General features: G+C 41.5%; 2 protein-coding genes across 5 annotated transcripts in view; one reads left to right on the top strand and one right to left on the bottom strand.

The window, feature by feature from the left end:
• tnpo1 (transportin 1) overlaps positions 1-9,834 on the bottom strand; it is a 31,788-nt gene extending 21,954 nt beyond the window's left edge. For 3 of the 4 annotated variants that reach the window (XR_009784587.1, XM_061747905.1, XM_061747906.1), the window contains exons 1-5: positions 9,529-9,834; positions 9,323-9,438; positions 6,648-6,723; positions 5,454-5,603; positions 5,270-5,376 (exon numbers count right to left, since the gene is read on the bottom strand). Coding sequence is in view for 3 of the 4 variants with exons in the window: in XM_061747905.1 (XP_061603889.1) it covers positions 5,270-5,376; positions 5,454-5,603; positions 6,648-6,723; positions 9,323-9,438; positions 9,529-9,544 (465 nt within the window). In the remaining variant the exon portion in view is untranslated. The remainder of the gene's footprint in view (positions 1-5,269; positions 5,377-5,453; positions 5,604-6,647; positions 6,724-9,322; positions 9,439-9,528) is intronic. The other variant, XM_061747907.1, reaches the window with a different exon arrangement.
• Positions 9,835-11,834: 2,000 nt separating this feature from the next.
• Positions 11,835-22,317, top strand: LOC133465281 (MOB kinase activator 1B). The gene is made up of 6 exons (XM_061747910.1): positions 11,835-12,198; positions 14,719-14,885; positions 17,187-17,280; positions 17,445-17,578; positions 19,095-19,258; positions 19,375-22,317. Exons 1-6 carry the CDS (start codon positions 11,990-11,992, stop codon positions 19,450-19,452), a joined length of 846 nt encoding a protein of 281 aa, XP_061603894.1. The 5' UTR covers positions 11,835-11,989; the 3' UTR covers positions 19,453-22,317.
• Positions 22,318-22,413: the final 96 nt, after the last annotated feature.

The following is a 22,413-nucleotide window of genomic DNA, read 5'->3' as shown; positions in this document are numbered from 1 at the left end:
AGAACAACTACTATTAGTGGAACTTACAGAGTTTTGACCAGCTCCATGTATATAAGTGTATCTATAATACCCTGCCGCCCAGTGGCCAAGACGCACACGCCAGAAGGAGCAGCGCAATGTCCATTGAATTAAAGCAAATAATGTGGCAAAAACTGCTTACCTCTTCACATTTTATTGAATTACGCATATACTGTATGTTTTGATAAAGTACAGTATTTTAGAGTGCTAGTTTTCTGATGAAAAGCACATTGCAATATTTTTTTTGCAGGAAGGCTGGATCAGTTTAGTGGCATTTTCATTCATTTCAATGGGGAAAGATGATTTGGGATAAAGTGTTTTGCCTAATGAGTGTGGTCACATAATGAATTAAATTCTTACCAAGGCACCACTGTATTAATAGTTTAAACCGATAATATACCCAAAACACTTAATATAATTGCAAACTTCTCTTACAGATTCACCCTTCAAAAAAATTCACCCTTAAAAAAAATGGCTTCCAAATTATTTGATTTCAGAAAAATGCACCGGAAGTGCACGCGGCGACGAATCTCTGTAATTTCCACACATTATACACAACCCAGGCTAAACTTAGCTCCTCCCCTGACATAAAAACTTTGTCTCTCAGGTGTGAAATGTACAGTATCACTTCAACATAGTTCCTTGGGATTCCTACATTACTTCCCTATTTAGACTGGTCTTTGGTGGCATGTTGGGGCGTTTCACAAAGAGGACAAAAAATACAAAAAGGTGAAGTTGAGAGCAGTGAACCACACGCACACACACACACTAAAGCAACAGGGTGCAGACATTAGTGTCACGCACAACAATGCGGTCCTGACGCTCTCTCAAAAGGGTTTCCATGGAAACGGTTGCCATGGCAGCACTGCCATCAGGACAGACGACGCAGAATGTGGGGGAGCTGAAAAAGATGAATAAATAATACCGACACTGAGCCTCTGTGTGAATTTGTAAAGCTACTGTAGGTGCCAAACATGCTGGGGGCACCTCCGTGTCATCAGAGAAGGGAAGCGACACGGGGAGTGGTCGTGGAAGCATTCCGATAATGCCAGGATTGAGTGTGGACCCCCCCCCCTCCCCCACACACACACTATAAACCCAACCCCCCGCCCAACCCTCAGCAAAGTCTTATTATGGAAGACCATTCAATCGGAGACTGCCGAATAGCCTAAAAAAAAAAAACAAGGAAAAAAAAAAACAACAAAAAAAACGAGTCCAGTTGCTTCTATTCAACCATGACTTAGATGACTGAGAATCTATGTAGACATTTAAAGAAATAATCAAATTTTAGCAGGCATATTAGTATATTTTATTGCTATTGTGACAGTGAGTTGAAAATTATTTGAGCACTTATGCTATTAGACTGACGATATGTTAAATTGAACAATCCGGGGTGCATGTCATTTTATGTAGCCCACCCGAGCTTAACATCTATATCGTCTTAAAAATCTATAGTATCGACTTAGTATACAGTAGGGATAGGAACCGAGCTCGACCGCAAATAGTGAAAATCTGTGAATAAGTGACACGCATTATAATTGCCATGAAAGAAAAAAAAAACACGAACTAGCGGAGGATTGGGTTTTAAAAAAGCTGCGAATAAGATGGGGTTTCCGCAAATAAAATCACGGACTAGTTGAATTCACGAATGCCGAACTACAAATGTGCAGGGATCCACTCGATACTCTAGTATCCAGTCTGTGTACAAGTATGGCAAAAAAGAAAACTTTTTTTTTTTTTTATATAAATAATCATACAGACAACACAAAGCTCCGTGATGTCGCTCATTAACGATCCCTGAATCTATGAAAACGACACATTTAAACTAATAAAATGAAAGCCGTCATCCTTTATTAAGTACACAGATAATGTTTTATGTGACATTTAAGCAATTAATAATGCTGCAATCGCAGGGCACCTTAATCAATCAGTCTACGGTTATGTTATAAACAGTAAAACAATCTCATTTTTAAACATTAACTGTCATGGAAGAACGTAAGCACATGCTGTATTTCATCGTTCGGTTTACTTCGGATTTCCTGCGGTTAAAGTCATCCATCAATTTGTTGGTATTCATTGAACGCAGGGGGTCATCATAATGCGCGCATGATGAGCTTATACATTTACAGTGCTGCTGAGGCCAACGATAACTCTGCTGTGGCCCACCATGAAAATGAGTTCACCACCCCTGCATTGAACAACGCACTTCGAGTCAATCACCTCCTGTGGAAATCTGTTCAAACAACATGAAATGAGGTTCAAAAAAAATACAAGCACAGAGATGCATCGGATCAGTCTTCACCATCTACGCGTATCGTAACTAACAAGTGGACACCCAATCTAAATAAAGTAATCCGCCTTCACCTGTTCGGCTCTTTTTATAGAGATGACGGACGCCCGGCGTACAAGTGCTGCATCAGGGTCGGCTTAACCATTTTAAACCCACTAGGTCAGAATGTCACTAGGACTAGACGAGTGAAATTGACATTGGAGGGACTCAAAAATTCACCACCAACAATTTCAGTGTCATTTTCTGCCATGTTCTTCTATTTTGGAGTCTTTCTTGTACTCAACATCTCACCAAATGTTTGCAAAAACAGTTTCACTTAGCGACATGAAATTCGGTAGATGTACAGTATTTCTCATGAATAGACCCACAAAAAAAGGTCTCAAGAAGTCCTGCTTTAAAGCACACAGGAAGTCTGCCGTTTTGGTTAGAAGCGGCCATCTTAGGGTCATTGCGGCCATTTTCAGGAGTCCAACAAAGCCAAACTGGCCCTAAATATTTTGTCCAATTGCTATCAAATTTGAAACGTATACTGCACACATGGATGACACTAAATTGTCAAACAAATTTTCCGGGCAATGGCAATGAAGCTGAATGATTCAAGGCTGACTTTTCTAGAATGCCTGTGTTCAAACAAGGATTTACTGTACGCGTGAAAGCAATCATGATTTCCTATGACGAGTCGTGGCGAATGTGAATTTTTTTCCTCTCACTTCGAACCAGTGGGCATTGCTTGATGCATCATAATCTGTTCTGTTCAAACCAAGTACGCTGTGATCATCCGGACAGAATTGTATTATACTTAAAAGATAATAGGCTTCTGATGCCAGCATGAAAAGAATCTGGATGGAGATAAATGTATTTCCAACTCCTAACAGAGCCTTTAGACAACTTAGGATAAATAAAACACTTCTTTTGGATGTGTTTATGTCATGGGCGGATGGAAAAGCCTCAAAACGCAACATACCACGTGACCAACTCTCAGAATTCTGGCACAACAAAAACAGAAAGCCAGTCACAAAGCAATTTGACCGATATGACATTTCAGCCAACAACTTCGCCATTGACGCGCCCAAGCTGCTTTCCAAAATCACGGCCACAGTCTTGTGAGGAGTTGCTACATTTGCAGCCGCATTATAAGCCTGCGCACACATCGCGATTCTTAGCCGTGACCTAAATCTCCGCCTGCGAATAAGCTTCATCGGCGAGGTGGAGCTGTGAAGAAGAAGAAGGGCTAAATGAAGGAGTTCCTCAGTGGCGCCTCGTCTTTTCAGCATTTTCTTTTACGTGATGGAATGCAAGGAAGCGAGTCCGATGAGAGTCTAAAAGTGGGTGCTACTTGAAATACTGGCTGCAAATTGAATCGACCATTGGCACGCAACAATGTTTTCCAGACACTTTAAAGTCCCTGTAAAGTGAAAAATAATGTCTTCTAAATTTGGAGGAGTGTTGTCAACAACCCGGTCATATTTGAACAATAAAAATAAAATTGACAATTACATAAAATGAGGCTTCAAAATCTTGAAAAATCTAGCCATTGTCTCCGCTCTCAGCCGCTGTCCTCTGAATGCGCTGAAATCACGCCCCGCTCAACTGTCAATCAATAACAAATACGTCTGGCATCTTTCTTATGCCTACACATCCCTACATGTTTGAGCCACAAAATCCGCTTAAGCCTCCGGTGGCGTCGCGCAGCTAGCAGGCTTCCAGATGCCGCAGACGGGTGGTGGGCTCGTACGCTGTGTCACCACCTCGCTTGCTGGTGTGTGGGTTCACAGAACAGAGACAATTCAGGGAAGGTTAACCGTTTATTAAACACAGCGGAACACGTTAGCCTACGGCTCACACTACATCGCAGATATTTGAGCACATACTTCTTGCTAGATATAAACCCACAGTGCTTTGCGTTTCAACAAATTACTGTAGCCTTAATAAAACAAACTACATAACACTTGGGAATTCATATTACCAAATCTCTAAATTGTACCATCCAGGGAAGATCGGGGGTTAGGCATAGTTAGCTCGCTAACTGCACGCTGCAGTGGTAGAAATGTTATGAATAATTAAGCAACTAGCAATTGCGTTGGGTAGCCACTGATGCAAACAAAGGCGGTGAGTTTGTATAGAGTGGGGGAGGGGCCATGAATGCCGGGGGCCATTTCAGCCACACCCCAAAAAATTCAGGACAACTGAAACAATGAAAAATAGTTGAACACTTTCACGCCACAATTCAGCACTACATAGTTCTCAGTCTTTGCACACATCTTCAGCAAATAAGTTCACTTTTGCTGAAGTATTTAAAAAACAAATCTATGGTTTCACTTTCCAGGGTCTGCAAATGATCTTTTAAGGGTTAACTACAATCTGCTTGCAAAGAAATGAGGGTAAAGGCATCAGTGTTTACAAATGTAACAAAATTGTCTGCAAAATGAGGCCATATGGCATAGAAATGATTCCACAATGAATAATCCGTAATTGCGTCTGTCGCTCCAGCTGCGAGACGTTCATCTGGCCAGCGGGACGCGATCCAGATGACTCTTTAACCCCGTCCGATTCCGCAATAAGTCACGAAACACAGACACGCCACACCTTATTGCCAGATAAACAAACCCCCTGCGAAAAGAGCACTCCGGGTTTAGTTTTTAATAGTCTAAATCTTCCAAAATGAGATCATCGCAGGATGCACAGTTATTGCAGGGAGCAACTGTAAATCTCCAGGGCCGGACCTTTATCACACAAACAAGACGTTTGGTCAAGAGTTATTAGACTTTGCTTCCGCCCACGCAGAATGATGTAAACTCTGATGCGTCACAATGTAGCACCACCCATCTATGTTGCACACGTGGGTCAAATTTGGTCGCAATTGGAGAAAGTTCCTCTTTCACGCTCTGAAAATGGCTTCAAATTTTCCAGCATCTTTTCAGGCATGGCTTCTTGTGACTTTATCTACATATGCCATCTCACCTCACACGTGTTGTAGTCTTCTGAATCCAGCAGCTGGCACAGTTTGGGCAAAAGCTCCGGCCAGTTTTGCAGCTCTCCCTTGGATGCAATTGTGGTGATCAGAATACCTGATTGGGCAGGAAACACCAACATTGAACGCTGCAGCAACAAGGAACGGACCGGGCTATGCAGAAAAACAACCTACCCACGGTGGCACGGATGAGCGGCGAGGAGTCTCCGATGTTTTGGAGGCACTCGCTCTTAATGAAATCTGAGACGCCGTGAGGGAAATTCTGATAGTGAGCCTTCACGTTGTTCTTCAGTATTAGGCCGCTCAGGGAGCGAGTGGGCTCGTCTTTCGGGGGGGGGATGGAGGGGGGGTAAAAAAAAAAGATGAATGAAATGTTGAGTCGACTTGGTGGCAAAAACACAAAGCATGAATATTTGAACAGCATTGCACTCATGGGCACTTATTTTTAACTGCAATTGCGGTATTACGCCACACTGACTGGTCGGCGCTATATTGGAAACAGTTGGAAGTTGCTCCTTAAATCCTCAAAGAAGAGGTGGAAGGATTTCTTTCCTACTGGATTTTCAAACGGGTACATTTTGTTTCTTTGGTTAACAAAGCACGTCTGAATTATTAAACGAGCGTTACACCTCATGATTTTAGCTTTTCACAGATGTCTGTGTTAAATAAGTATTTTTCATGGTTACACAAGTCAGATGAGAAAGGAATAATGTTATAGTAATGCAAAACCGACATTAGTAACGTCTTTCGTGTCCAACTTCTTTCCTTTTAGATGCCAAACACTAGATTAAAACACGTTTTAGTAAATCAATTGACCGATCTGTTACGAATTGTCAATTCGAGCGAACTATTTGCCCACTAGATGGCACATTTTTTTGCCATTCAAAGCATGCAGCAAAAGTTGTTTGACTCTTTTCGGCAAGGGTGCCTCACTACTGAAATGAATTGAAAAGTAAAGGGTCACAAATGACAGCAGTTTGACAGCTCGAGCACAGCCATCTTTTCACATCAGTCGCTGTACGGTGACGTTTTGATATTAAAGATGAGCAGGCGCAGCAACAAACAACAACAATAAGACAGCGCTACACATCTAAGATTAACGCGGGGACTACTGGCAGCGTGTCGCGAATGTCTTGACGTCGCGGACATGTAGGTCATCTGCAGTGCAGATGGCCGAGCGGCGAGCTGAGCGCTGCCAGGAATCGGGTTTAAAATTAGAGCGACCCATATTCCCCGAGCGCCTCGTCATCTGCGGCCATCAGGTCGGCAGAGTCACGGCCGTCGGGGCGCTTATGTAAAAATAAATAAAGACACCGTCCAGTGCGTCGATGCATCGAGGAACACAAAAAAATGTCACAGTTGCCTTACCTTCTGATTTGAGCTTGGTCAGAACAAATATCAAGTAGTTGTTAAAGTCGGGAAACTGATTCAGCTGCTCCAGTCTCTGCGAGGAAAAGTGGTTGAGGAAAAGGGCAGCAGAGCAAAATGGTGGTCTGGCGTAAGATAATTAGCTGTGCAGATGTTGGTCGTCACAAAATGTCATGGGACCCACACCAAATATGTCACACAACTGACCCTGGTCAAATTTCAACACTATATTTTTCCCTTAGGGTTCAGTGGTTGGGTTTAAGAAATGAAAACTCTATTTCAAAAGGGTAGAGCAGGCAGGGGCACAGATTTTCTCATTTCAAGCATGTCATATTTCTTTTCAAATGTATATGATAAAAACATTATTATTTTTTTTTTTTTAAACATACCAAAAGTTTTGGTCATACAGGTTTAGGTGGTTAGAGTTTGGATTGGGGTTAGGGGGTTAGGGATGGGTAGGGTTAGGCAGTTACAGGTAAATTAGGCTTTGGGTTACGCCAGGAAGTTAGAATTTTGGTTGTGGTTAGGGTTTCGGGGGTTAGGGTGTATGTGTGAGGGTTGGGTTCAAGTTAGGCTGCTACCCAATAGAAAAATCTATTTTAAATACAGTACGTCCCCTTTAAAGCCTCCAAATGACCATTAACTGAGCTCACATAGAATCTTTTCATCTCTTAATCGGACTGGCAGCGTCAATTCTGTAGTCACCTCGCCCCCACCCTAAAAAAAAAATAAAATTCCACACACACAAAAAATCTAATATGAGTTCACCCTGGAGTGCCAGCGGACATTTGCTGAAGATATTAAAGATATTAAATCCCCTCGAGCGCCACCAACGCACGATGACGACTGAGAGACAGACGAGCCACTAACAGAACCTATCTGAAAACTTAATACACCACGACCATTTTGGATGATCATATTAGTCCCAACTACGAATTTGCAATCAATGCTCAACTAGACATGGAAGCGTGGGCGAGGTAGACGCTGGACTGGTGGCCAGGCAATCGCCGGGCACATGTGGACAAGCATTCCCACTCACATCTATGGACAATTTCGAGACGTCAATGATCCTAACATGCTTTTGGAATGTGGAAGGAAGCCGGAGCACTCGGAATAAAACCGCACAAGGGGAACCTGCATGCCGCGCCACACACGAAGGGCGGAGACGAGATTCGAACACGGACCCTCAGAACTGCGATGCAGACATGTCAACCACTCTTTCACCATTGATTCATATTAAAATAAATGTCTGGAATTGCATTCTGTTATCTCTGCGGTCTTAATATTCAATCAAATAAAGAAAAACCCATTGCTACAGTCGGCGGACATACCGTTAGGCAAACACAGGCAATTGCCTGGGGCCGGAAATTTCCAGAGGGATCCTAAATGTCTCACCAAAAGGAAACTTTTCTTCACTTTAGAGCAATTATTGTTTTAGTCATCATTCACACACTTAACAACACATCAAAACACTTTACCAACCGTGACCGTTTCGAGGGCTCCCTTTTCCCTTCATGCAATGGACTATTCCATCCTCTTACCCCGCATGTGCGGAATTGATTCAGGAAGATGGTGGCAAAACAAACACGTTGGTGAGTTGTGAGGAAAATGACGCAAAGTTATCCCAGTGGTGCGGAGAAGAGAAGACGAGAGGAAAGCAAACCGTTTCTATCAAATCGACCGAAGGTTTCTTTTTCACGGTGACATTGAACGCAAATAACCCGCGTCAGCAAGACCCACACGCTCTTGACAGTTGCAGTAGCACTGCTGTCAGTGTCGGCTGAGGAAAATGCAGTGCACACTGATTATCTTGTGTGTTTAATCAAAATAAGACATTTGCAATCTACTTTTACTTTGGGAAACAACGATAAAAAAAAAAAAAACATTTCTGACATGTTACGGACCAAACCAGTAACTTAATCATAATCAGTTCCTGGGAAAAGTTTAATCTGTTACAAAAAATAATCATTATTTGTAGTATAATGAACTTGTAATTGACCTGTAGTTGAACCTGAAGCAGCCTCAGAAGTGTACATCATACTAGTATCCCTTTGTTGTCTGGAATAAATCAGAAGTAGCTCTCAGTTTCAAAAAGGTTGGTGAACATCACTTTTCACCATTCGGCTTTATTTAATCATTAAACAATACCAAATAAGAATGATCGGTTAATAAACAGTAATAGAAAAATATTGAATTGCAATAAACTTTCATGCAAAATAAATTTTGCATCAGACTATTAGATTAATCTAAAAAAGATATTCGGGAGTGACAGCCCTATAATTATCCTTAAGAAGGATTTTAGGGACTTTATGGAGCTCACAGAAGAGACGAATTTTCTCAAATTCACACCTTTTACTTGATCAAATATGTGCAGTTGCGGGATGTGGTGTGCTAATGACTACGTTCGCCTTAACTAAGCCACCAAATAACTAAATGCAGCCTCGTCTATAATAGCGTTGAAAAGGTGCCCAAATGTAGGCTAAGTCACATCAAAACATCAGATTCATTTACAGTGTCATGTTGCTGCTTTTTACTGCTAAGAGAGCAAACCATGCAAACACGCCACACCAAATAATGTGTGCCTGCAACCACAAACCCAACATTAAACTAACAAAAAAACAACAACAGGTCCGCACCTATATAAAGATAATCAGGAACAACAACAAAAAGGATACTTGCTGGACGGATCTTTGCGTGGATGTATCCGGCGACTGGGACTCTTTGAGCAGCTGTAAAATCTGCTGGAGTCCTTGCTCGTCTGGCTTCCACGCACACTCCATCTTTGCTGTGACTGCGGGTTAAAAAAAAAAAAAAAAAAAAAAAATAAAAAGAAGGAGAAGAAGATAAGACAACACTGCGCCTAGCTAGCAAGACGATTTACCCCGCATGAACGACATTAACAGGCTGGAACAGCACGCTCGACGAGACCCACGGGAAAACCGGAGGCCGGGGTGAAGGGGGGGCGGGGAGGGGACTCCGAGTCTGGCCTTTCTGGGCCGAGTGAGGCCGTGCGTCCGCTGAAGGCGAAGAAGAGCAGAAGCGTGTGGGGGCTGCCAGACATGGGCCTGTCAAAGCGGAGACATCCGCAGCGGTGAAGGCGAGCTGCTGACACGGTCGCAGGGGGGGAGGAAGGCCTCCCGCGCCCTCCAGCCGCCTTTAACTGGTTTGACAGGGCAGAACACAGGTGGCTGCGCGGTCCTGGCGCCCGACGGATACTGGCCCATGTTGTATTGCTTAGCAAAATGTAAAAAGCTTTTAATATTACGAAATTGTGTTGATACAGTCAAATCACTCCAAGTACAAGACTGTATCAGCCGCTCCATCTATCTATCTATCTATCTATCTATCTATCTATCTATCTATCTATCTATCTGTCTTTCTGACTGTCCGTCTATCGATCAATCAATCGATTAACCCATCAAGGGCTTTCAAGGCCTTTCTCATTACATGGCTGGCAATATTTGTTTTTTTAAAATAACAATAATATAATTGCAATAATTCATGCATTTTTTTTTCACTATCTGTGTCTGGCAGTACAGTTACACTTATTTTATTTTACCTTTAGATTATTTATGTTCTGGACTAAAATTACACTGCTGTCCAGTCAAAGGCAATCAAATGATTTAGTCATGTTGTCAACATGTACAGTATGTAACGTACTCTGGAGGGATATTCCGAAGTAAACTGCGGCTAAAGATTTGATGACAATTATTCTAAATTGTAAGTTACACTTTATGTATGTGGAATATCGACTGTGAGCAAATTGACTAAATTCACATTTACGCTTTTACTGTTTGTACTGTAATTTGTTGACAGACCATTTCATTAGAATACAGAAAGGAGGTCCCACAGCTCTGCATGGACAGTTTTCACGAGAAGACTGTGCACTATGTTCACATTTCTGTAGTTTGTTTTTGTTTTTGTTTTTGCTGTGCAGTGCTCTTTTCCTTTCCCTGAGTCTTGGCCTTTCTCTCACAATCACTCTTCCACATAAGGCGAATTATAATCTGGAATAACTGTCGTCAAAACATCAGGATATCCCTCCCGAGTAACACTGTTATATTGACAACACGAATAAGCAATTTGACTGAGTTATGAGACACACAACTGCTGCAGTATAGAAATTACAGTGCAGTCTTCCTACACCTTCCGTTCCTGGCTTTTGGGCCACAAATTCTCATCTACATCACAACAAATTTCTTCTCTTACGATGAGCTACTTCAGAAAACGGGTTCGTCATTGGTTGAGCTCATGCTTGACACATTTTTCTTCCTCAAAGAAAGTCAAGATACACCTTGGGAAAAAAAAAGTTGATGGAAAGTCTAATGGAAATGTATTAAAATATGCGTAACATTATGCACAGTTTGAATATTAACCCTGCGCTTGAATATCGGAAAAGAACAATTGTACTTGAATAATGATGCAATTGGAATGTATCGCACATAAGTTAAATGAAAACTGTATTTAAGATAAATGTTGACAAACAAACAGTTCTCAAAGATTGCAAATCTATTGTACTGTACTTAAAAGTTAAATACAACTGAACTGTACATGGAAAGTAAAAAGCTTACTTTACTGGATTTAAAAAAAAAAGTTTAAACAGGATGTATGCATGCTACAAACTTCTAATACGTTAGTTTGTATTGCAGGTTTTAAATGTTATACGCAAATTTTATTAGCATTTAAGTCAGTGATTCTTTTCCTTACCACTAGAGGGAGCCTGCGTACCACTAGTGGTACTCGCTGTACCACACTTTGAAAATCACTCACATAGGCAACTGATAATGTAGGAAAATGCTGGGAATTTTAAATAATCATTTGCACGGACAAACCAAAGTATTGCAAAAAATAAAATAAAATAAAAATGAGCAACAGATTTTTTTGATGTGCACAAGTGACACAAATATTTGAAGTATTGAAGTATGAAATATTTTGATCTGAGAAATGTACCAAAGCGACTTAGGAAAACTGTAATTTACTTTAATGTCATTTAATTTCATTTAGTGTCTTGGCGTAATTATATTATTAATATATATTATTATTGACTGTTGTCTATCAGGCTCAACGTGATCTAATACAGTGTAATTCAATTGTATTTTATTTTGTCTTAAAGTAAAGTTACACTTGTCGTCCACCAGGTGTCAGCACAGGAGAGAAAGCCGCCCAAGTCATCCTTGTTGACGTTCCCATGAAGAAGTCGACGCTCTCAGTCTTGTCCCGGTGCCCCTCAAGCAGACGTCACAGAGCCCAGCAGAGATGCCAGTGGACCAGCAGTTCTTTTGTAAAACCCTCAAGATTTAATTCGAGCTTTTTTTGTGTGTGTACGAATACGATCTCGCTGTATGCGCCTTGATTGTACTCACAATTTGTCCAAAAGAGAGCGAAAAGACCGCGAGAAAGGGCGAGAAGTCACGACGAGGACTTGTGAGACTTGCACAAACAATCCCTCCTCCTCCTCCTCATCCTCATCCTTCTTCCTCCTCGTTTATTCTTATTTTTTGCCGAGGAAGAGACAAAGGAGCACCGCCTGCGGAAACATGAGCTTTCTCTTGTAAGTTGTTTCGCCAGCTTGTGTGTTCATGTGTTTAATGTCCAAGCCACGGATTTGTGCGTTTAGTTTGCATACTTGGGCAGCGTCTCGAGGATAGCTGCGCTAGCCGTAGCAGCTTTTGGGCTAAGGCTAATTCCCGGACTAACTAGCCACTCTTTCCTGTAAACGTTGTATTTCTTTCAGCATACACACTGTGACCTTTGTGAATTTTTAATAATAATAATAATAATAATAATGTCATAGGGGAGACGTCAAAGCTGTTGTATGTGACATTCTGCGGATGTAGTTGCTGGTTGTGTTGACATTCCGTGTAAATAAAAAGGTTTAATGTGAATATTCAACATCTGTGGAGGCAAAGATCCTGGACGAGTTCTATTTCTTTCTTTTCTTGACACATTCGCGTCATATGGTGCGTCTGTTGATTAAAAAACAAATGTGACAAATCTGTGGTACAGTAGGAAGGGAATGTCTGTTTGTCTTTATAACATTTACACGTTTTTTCCTTTGGTTGTTTATTTTTTTTTTTTTAATAGGGGCCAAAAGACCCCGCAAGTAGGTAGAGGTTGTACTTTCGAGAGGTTAAGGAACATTGCATGGGAGCTGATTTGAACCAGGAACTTAAGTACCTTGGAAAGAGGAACTTTAGGAGGGCCAGTGTGTGTTGTCCAGGTCTAAATGAGACTCTGCAATGAGGGTAGTACTTTTGGAAAGTCCACCTGCTTGGGTGTCAAACTCTGATTTTAATTTTTAAGCTCCAGGAACTGTTTTACCTCGGTTCTAGGAACTTCTGGGGGACTAGTGCTATGAACAAATCGGTGCTAGTGATTTTTGTTTGTGTGTGTGTACGCGTGAGTGCGAGCCAAATAATGTTTTTTTTTTTTTTTTTGCAGCCGGACAGAAAAGTGTTTTAGGGGACAGAACGGAGAAGGGATGCGAACCACAGCAGAACAATATTTAGACAGTCTAGATATTTGACTACAAGTAAGGTTACACATTTAAATCGCATACTTATTTGTGGACGGTGAGGACGGAAAAGGGCAGGACTGGACAGGAAGTGCCTCATGAGCAAGGCAGTGCTACTGATGAGTGGTGCGGTGGAATGCTTTTGCAGTGTCTAAACACCTGTAAGAACCTGTGAGTGGACATCCTAGTACAACCCGTGTTATTGTTAGTGGTCCCCGCATACGCAATTCAAGCCTATAGCGTGTATATGGAACTTATTAGTGAATGAACACCATATCACATGCATGCAAGGGCACCAGGAGAGGAGAGAGGACGGCAGGGGCCCAAAGGGGGTGAGGGTGGTGGGGGGACGGGGGGGGGCATGTGAATACCCCCAACCCAAGAGCCAAATGTTATTTTTGATCTATTCAGCACCACATAGGTTTCCGCAACCCTTTGGAAAAGGAAATTCCGGAGATTTCGGCACTGAGCAGATCTGCCTGAAAATTGAGCGTCCTCGCATCCTTGCGCCCTTCGCTGCTGTGCTGACTCACACGATGAGTTCTTCTGGTTTAATGGGGGCCACGGGAGAGATTGAGCACTCCAAACGGCCTCATTAGTGACACAGAGACCGCTCTGTTCTCCACCCCCGTTCTGCTCGGCCGGACCCGTCCATTCAATTCTTTTGTCAGCACTTTTTTTTTTTTAAACAAACATTTATGGAGACTTATTGTTAAGACAGATATAACCTTAAAATGAAATCCCAATTTTGTACTTTGTTCCCCCCCATTCACTGATGTAAAACCAAATAACAATGATGTCATTAAAAACAAATATTGCTTTTTTAAAATTAATTTTCCTTCTGAGATTATCTTTTTTCCCCCAGCATTAACTTCCACAGAAAGAATATATACATTTTTGTTTTTTTTAAACAGATGATGTGAAAATGAGTACTCACTGCGTCTGCCTGGAAAAATGCCCCTTTTGTCTAGACTTATGTTTTTTTGGATGGAAAATGGTCATAATTAAAAAGGAAACTAACTACAGTAGTTTACTCAAATAGATTAAAATCATTACCAGTAAAAAAATATTTAAAAAAGATTTGGAAAAAAGGATGTTTAAAAATATATCACATAAAAATCAATTTCAAAATAGATTTGCAAAATATAAAAAAAAAAATTCCCCAATTGATTAAAAATGATTGAATCAAGATACAAAAAGAATCTTTAAAAATGTCACACTTATAATCTGTAAATGATTTTAAAAAAATAGATTTAAAAAGATTAAAGATTTAACTTGAAAAATATATTCAATTTCATGTAAAAATTATTTAAAAAATATAAAAAAATGATTAACACATTTTTTAATGATTAAAAACATACACCATTTAGTAATTATTTTAAAAAGTTTTAAAAGAAAATGCATTGACAAATACATTTTATTTAATTAATATAGTGGATAATGCTCTCTCTCTCTCTCTCTCTCTCTCTCTCTCTCTCTCTCTCTCTCTCTCTCTCTCTCTCTCTCTCTCTCTCTGTCTCTCTTTCTGTCTCTGTCTCTGTCTCTGTCTCTTAACAGCGGAAGTCGGTCGTCCAAGACGTTCAAGCCCAAGAAAAACATACCGGAGGGCTCGCACCAGTACGAGCTGTTGAAACACGCCGAGGCCACGCTCGGGAGCGGCAACCTGCGCATGGCCGTCATGTTGCCCGAGGGCGAAGACCTCAACGAGTGGGTCGCGGTCAACAGTAAGCGCCAAACTCCACTTTTGAAACCCTTTTTATTGGCTTCGGGGCCAGATTTCCAGTGGTACAGTCCAGTTCAGATCCACACATTATGGTTTGCAAGATTATGGAACTTGGAACTGGAAACCTTTGGAGGACTATTATGAGTTTGTACCGGGGGGAACTTTTCTCAAAATTTAATTCTGGGGAATTTATTGGGGCCAAGAGGTAGAAGGAAAAAAAAGACTGAGAAAAAAGTCTTAAAGGTTCCAAACTGTAGTGCGTAGCGGTCTCAGCAACAACATTAATTACTCCCCATGGAGACTAAGTTTTGGCATTCCCTCAAAGACCAGAAGCGTTCCTGCTGGGAAAAGACACGGTGAATATTAAATAGACTCGATTGTGTTGGCCGGGAGACTCTTGTTGACTCGCTTTATTTTCCGTCACATTAGAGGCCCAGTTGGGTCTAAGCTGCCTGGTGTTTGAATACACCTTGGGGTGTTTAATATGAAGTTCTCCCAATGAAGGAGCGATAACTCAAATATGTTCCTTTTTTTTCTTTTCTTTTTTTTTCTTTTATTAAACAGCAGCAGATCTAGGCAGCAAGCATGACGCGACTATACAACCTGACTCCAATAGTTTTCCCAATATTGAAAGTTTTTATTTCACAAGAGTGCTCCAGTTATTGATGAATCATGCCTGTCTCTTTTCCAGTTTTAGCCATTAAAGTGGTTAAAAAGTAGACTTTGCATTGATTTTATGGGGCTGATTGGTATCGGCTGATATTTAGCATTTTATGCTGATTGACTTTAATGTCATAATTCGCCGGTCATTGATCGGCTCCGCATAAGACATTTACTCCGTGTGTGATCGGATCAGTGATCCGTTATCGTTTTTTTTTTTTTTTTAAACTTGGTGATCGGCCCCAAAAATCCTGATCGTGTAAAGCCTATTAAAAAGGTATATATAATGTGACATTTTGCATTCAGACATTGCATCTATAAAGCTGATGTTTACGATGGAGTGGGAAAAAGATGTTAATGTGAAAGCCACCAAGAAACAACTTCCATTTTACTTTCTTCCTGACTAGGAAAAGCATTAAGTGGTCTGGCGACATCATCCAAATCTTTTTTACAGTATTTGAAGAATTTCTCACAAAAGATGTCCAGTAATTGTTGAATCATGACCCGTCCGTCTCTTGGAACGTTCTTACAGTGAAGTGGCATAAAAAGTACACGTAACGTGACGTTTTAGGTTTTTGGCCAGTCCTCGCAACTGTACCCTTGTTGCTCTCGTATTTTTTTTTTTCTTGAGCAACCCGACTAGGCAGCAAGCATCGAGTGACTATACGACAGGATTAACTCATTCACTGCCAGCCGTTTTCAAAGCAATTGGTTGTTGAAGACCCACAGAATGTTGTGTTCTTTGTGAGACTAAAAGCACAGAACCTACCGAAAGAAAGAGTATGCTCTTTGACCAAGAAATTAGTTTTTTTCCTGCTCTTTAGTAATCAGCAGTGGAACATGGGTTTGTTTCAGCAAAAACACTGGTTTCTGACCAAAAAAGCAGAGAAAACAAGCTTTCTGTGATTACAAACCTAAAGCAGAACAGTGACTTTGACGCTATTTTTTTTTGCTTTTGTGACACCTCACACAAGACCGAGAAAGGTATTTTGATGGCAAAATAATAGTATGGGTACAAATTTACAACTATGAAATGTGCTGCGAGTGACGTTGACACACTGCATGGCTCAAATTGAACGTCAGTGGCTTTTTTTTACATGCCGTTGATCATTCACCTCATGAACCGCATCATCTTTTGTGACACTCGCGACACACTCTTTCTACTACCTACTGTGACACATAATTCATTAATACCACACATATATATATACTCTGTTCCGAGTGTGAGGTGCCTAAACTTCTCCGGCTTCCATCGTGCCGGCATTTCACTCGCTCATATTCAACGTGAAAAGCTGCGATCCACCCCCTAATCTTGATCCTCACCTCAAAAGCTGTGCTAATTTTAAATCCAGAGCGATGCAACACTGACATCTTCTGGTGTCTGTTCGTCGTTACAATGGTTTACAAACCTGTATTTCACAGACATGCTGTGCGCGAGACAATCCTCCACCCCTACTCGTTTAAAAGTACGAATCTACACACCGGTGGCAGTTAAACGTCCCAGCAGTAAATTGGTTCAAACCATTTTTTGAGGTTTCAAGCATCTTTTAGAATTTCCAACAAGTGACTAAAAAGGAGCAAATGAATGTTACATGACTTTTTATTATTGATATTGTTATTTATGTATTTTTTGCATTCCCAGCCGTGGACTTCTTCAACCAGATCAACATGCTGTACGGAACCATCACAGACTTTTGCACGGAGGAGAGCTGCCCCGTCATGTCGGCCGGTCCAAAGTGAGTTAATGCCGAACTGCTCTCTTTTTTTCTTTGATGCGCTCCAACACGTCCTCAAACTCCAAAGTTGATTGCCTTTTGCCAACAGCCTTAGGGTGGAAATACTTGAATAATCCCATTAAGCCTTTTCAGTACAATGCATATATCGTCGCTTGTTCCCGCAGGTACGAGTATCACTGGGCTGATGGCACCAACATCAAGAAACCCATCAAGTGCTCCGCGCCCAAATACATCGATTACCTGATGACTTGGGTGCAAGACCAGCTGGATGACGAGACACTTTTCCCCTCCAAGATCGGTATGCCTCCGTTATTGACAATTTTATTATTGCCGGGTGTATCGCCAGACGCATAAGGATTTGCGATCGTAAATATGGAACAGGTTTAACATTTACGATCGTTGGCCCTGAATGTCTTCCGAGAAGAACGGGTAGGCAAAATCACTCAGAACACACAAAATAATCACTCAGCATAATCTTTTAGAGACATCCCATAATCAGGCCTCGGCGCATTTTAATCAGAAAGTCGAGGAAGGGTTGGGGAGTGCTCGAGTTTGGCCCAATTATCTGGTCATTTCGACTTGGTGGGAATGATTATTCAAGCGCTTGATGGGTTGCTCCTTCATTTTGTGAGTCCATCTCTCTTCCCGTTAATCATTTTGTTTCTTACGCTTCTGTCTTTCGTTCAGCTCGCTTCCTGATTGGCTATCGTCGCATCGTCGCATTTCTGAAAATCGGACAAGACAAAGCGCAGTTGTGCCTTTTCTAAACAGAAGGTGTGAATCAGGCCTTGCGCTGAAACGACTGCTGACGCAAACCCGCCGAGGCTCGTTCAGTCGGGCGGAGGCCCAATAAAAGCTGGAGAGCAGCCAGCTCAAACAAAAGCGTCTTCCTCAATGCATGTTCCATTCTGCCATGTTTATTTATTGAACGTGAAGGCGTATGCATGCAGTCGGAGGTGACAAGAAGGCAGCTGTGGACGCGTCCGATGTCGCAACGGCTTCCAAGTTTCATAACCCCCTCGAACAGCTTGACACATGGTTGGCACCAGAGCGTGATAGGACGCCGGTTAGTCACGATGCGCATTAGTCACGACCGCTCGCACTTCCTCAAAATCGTGCTGCTGCCTGTCTGCGAAGAGCCACTTTTGCTCTCACTTTGATTAGATATTTTTAGGAACAGAACTCCACAGCCTAAGCATTATTTATTTGCAGAAAGAATTCTGTCTGTCACAGTTCTGTTCGCTGCTGTCACGCTGTAAAATCTGTTACGCCTCCAATACTGAACGTGCCTTTGTTTTCTTTTTTGAGGTGTCTCGCTGCCTGTTGCGGCGGCAAATTAGTTTCTAGAACTCCCTGTTGGCTGCTGTCAAGTAGCGCTGCAACGATTAATCCAATTTATTTATTTACCCTTTATTTATCCAAGAAGTGTCTCATTGAGATACAAGATACAGAAAGTTATCAACGTAAAAAAACAGAGCATAAATAATATACATGAAACACACTCACACAAGAGAAGAACATTAATAACAAACAATAAAAAAAAGACATCAAACACAGTAGGCTACTTGTGTGATTGCTGTCTCGATAATGGAGACAGCAATGACTCAAATAATTCAATTAGAACATGCACTACATAAGCTGCTGATGGTCACAACTCACACCAAGGCACTCAACATGCAGACTGGCTAACGAATTATCAGAATGATCTTTCAGAATCAGAATTAGCCATCTAACAGCCAGCCAACTCGACACTCTCATTCGCTGTTGGCTGCTGTCATCTCTTGAAACCCGTTGTCTTCCTCTGCCGTCTTAAGGCGTCCCGTTTAAGCGCAACTTCATGTCGGTGGCCAAGACCATCCTGAAGCGTCTCTTCCGCGTCTACGCACACATCTACCACCAGCACTTTGACTCTGTCATGCAGCTGCAGGAGGAGGCCCACCTCAACACGTCCTTCAAACACTTCATCTTCTTCGTCCAGGTACAACGAGACGCACGGCTTTTGTGCCTGCCCGTGTCTTTGTCTCGTCTCTCTCTTTGTCTCGTTTCTGTCTTACCGTCTTTGTGTCTCTGCTGACGTGTCGTGTCTCCTATCAGGAATTCAACCTGATCGACAGGAAAGAGTTGGCGCCGCTTCAGGAGCTGATCGAGAAGCTGACCACGAAGGACAGATAAACGCTGTCATCCTTCGTCTTTTAAACGATCTTCTAGTTTTGCACAGACATCCCCATTCCCTCATCCCTCCCCCCCTCAACTCTCCTCGGCTGTATGTATGCAGTATAAACTATATTTCCATTTGGGGAAATGTTTTTAAATGAGACGCCGGAACGGGTCTAGATGGGTTTTAAATGCACCGGGACCTGAGCTTATCAGGAAGCGGAGTGAAGAGCAACACTCCTCCCGCCGCTATGTACCGACTAGCTTCGTGTGACAATAGTGGCTTCCGATGATACAAAAATAGTGCCCAGATGTCATCCTCGAAGCCATTCCGAGAGCAGAAAGTTTTTCAGTATTTTCTTCGTTTGCTGCTTTTCTCCACGAGTAGGAAACGCATACCAAGTGCCTGGTCCAGCATCTGCGGCGAGAACTGTACCAAGGTGTAAAGATCCATGCAGCCATTTGACATTGACTGACACGCTAAATCCCGGCTCATCTCCTGTAGCCGCTGCATTTAATGAGTTATGCATATTTTCCATTAGCCGTTTTCATTAGGTGGTAAATTGGTGCATCAAAGGGTGTTAACGGTAGAGCTGGGATATATTCGCCTGTGCCTTTTCGGATAGAACTTTACCCGAGTGAGACAGACAGAACTTTCACACCAGTTGCGACTTGCCTGTTGGAGATAATTAAATGCATGGCGACGTCATTGCGTTCAATTGCTGGAGGCGTTCCCACCCCGTTACACCTCTGGTACAACTTTGGGTTGACTTCCAGCACCCTCTTATGACATGGTTATCCAACACCAATGTTTTCCAACCTTTACTGAGCCTAGGCGCATAATTTACAGTGGAGGGGTGTCAATTAATCATGGATTTTCAGTATTCACTGTCAAGAAATGGGTCACTTTGAGGAAACGAAAAGAAGAACTCACTTGCACCGTTCTCCTAACAAGGGGCAAATCGGGCTACCAAGTTTTTTTTTTTTTTTTGTCCCTCTCACTTGGAAGGTTACTTTAAAACTAACACAAAACAAAAGAATTAAACGTATATTAAAACACTAAACAATGCCATTTCATCTAACGAAGGTCAGCTAGCCTAATGCTATCATATAATAACTGCATAGATGGGCTAGCAGAAATTAGCATCTATGCCACGGTAAGAATAAAACTTCAAATCACTGGCATCTATTTTCTCTGCTCTGTGGGAATGACGACCATTGCTGGACTTTAGTTGGGTACCTTCTCTCCCTCTTTTTCTTTCAGTCGATCTCAGTGCTGCCTTGTTGTGGCACAACGTGGTACTACACCGAAAATGTGCACGTCTGCATTCGGACTTGCCTGAATATTGTAAAAACCCATACAAAATGACTACTTGCAAAGCCCCGATTCAGCAGAGGCACTAACGACGAATAGCGATTATAGCGGGGGGTTTCCCTCAGTGTACCTCCGAAGGTGGGAAGTTGCCACGACTTTGACCACTTCTCCCGACTTCTTGCCGGAATGTCTACTCTCCATAGACTCGCGCTTTGTCACGCGACCCAACATCTTTTTCTCCTTCGCCAAAACTGAATGTCCGCCTGCTCCGCTCATGAGGCTCAACTGAGATATTTTTTTTATTTGATTTTGCATGCACATTGCCCGCTCTAAAAGTGTACTTTACTATGCAATAAGAATTGGCACGCTTAAAAAAAAAAAAAAAAAAAAAGAGGGTTTCTCCGTTGTCGCATTCACGCTGGATATAGTTGTTTTTACTTATTTAGATGTTTGGGTTTTGAAAAGATTGGCTTCGCTTTAGTTTTGAATGAGTTTTTAGAGTGTTTTTTAATTTAAAATTTGTTTTTTTTAGATACATATGCTGTATGTTTGCCAGAGGTTATACTACAACGCACAAGATGTAAATAATGACTTCTACGAAGGAGTATTGGGGAAAGACAAAGGGATACCTTCATTTTTACAATAAATGTGTACTATTAACGTATACTTTTACAAGAATAAAGTTGTCCTTTTTACAGGATAAAATTGCAATATTGAGTGCATAAACGTACAGTTGCGTTAAACTCACAAATTCACAAAATATTTTAGGATGTTACCTGATGAATATATTGGTTTATTATATATAACATCTTGACTCTTTTTGTATTTTTTTTCCCTGTTACAGTATTACTTCTTTATATTGGTAACAGCATGTCTGCAATATTAAAATGTAATCTCTATACATTACACATTTTCCTCCCCTGTAATATGACAATGTAGTCTTGTTAATTACACTCCCCCCCAAAATTATATTGTGACTTAATATTACAAAATTGATTCTGGTAACGTTACGACCATATTTATGACCCCCCCCCCCCCCCGTGTATTATGAATACACTGGCAACATTAAAACTTTGTCCCAGAAATAGTACAACTTTGCACTGGTAATTACTTTTTCAGTGTATTCTTGCGTGTTTCTTACTTTTTTTCATGTAAGTAACCTTTTTGTATTTTACTGCCTAATACTCCTTCGTAGTTTTAACTATTCTGTGAAAGATGCCTTTAAATAAGCATGGAGTTTTTTTATTTTATTGTTTTATTTTTTTTTTTTAAACGCAGCTTTCCCATCCCTCAGTTTGGATATTCAAATTGTGTTCGTTGGCTTTGGTTGTTGCTTTCTCAGCTTATCATTATGAACGTGTTCACACATCAAATACGAAATAATACGAAAGAAACCCGGAAGCATCTCCCAGCTTGGCTTGTTGCTTCCTTGTTTTCCTCTCTCGCTCTCTCTCTCGGCTGTATTCATTGAGGAACTGTGTGTACATAATAGCTCGGTATGGATGTTCTAATGCTGCTGAAATGAATTCTGCTGTTTACAAGGCAAATAAAGTTGGCGTTGACTCTTTTGAGTTATTGAGTTATTTCTGTGGCATGAATAACGAAATGGACGAAACAAGCAAGGCACGTCGATGAAGCAGTTGCTTCCTGGGCGGAAGTGACGA

Source organism: Phyllopteryx taeniolatus, chromosome 15, assembly GCF_024500385.1.
Source record: "Phyllopteryx taeniolatus isolate TA_2022b chromosome 15, UOR_Ptae_1.2, whole genome shotgun sequence".
In the NCBI taxonomy this organism is placed as follows: Eukaryota; Metazoa; Chordata; class Actinopteri; order Syngnathiformes; family Syngnathidae; genus Phyllopteryx; species Phyllopteryx taeniolatus.
This window is presented reverse-complemented; position numbering and strand designations above follow the sequence as displayed.

What these genes read in the sequence shown, in the direction of transcription:
- LOC133465281 (XM_061747910.1), top strand. Translation starts at nt 11,990, where the DNA reads ATGCGCCTTGATTGTACTCACAATTTGTCCAAAAGAGAGCGAAAAGAC. An exon ending in CGAGTGGGTCGCGGTCAACA is followed by an intron (nt 14,886 to 17,186) that starts GTAAGCGCCAAA and finishes TTGCATTCCCAG; the next exon opens with CCGTGGACTTCTTCAACCAG. An exon ending in GTCATGTCGGCCGGTCCAAA is followed by an intron (nt 17,281 to 17,444) that starts GTGAGTTAATGC and finishes TTGTTCCCGCAG; the next exon opens with GTACGAGTATCACTGGGCTG.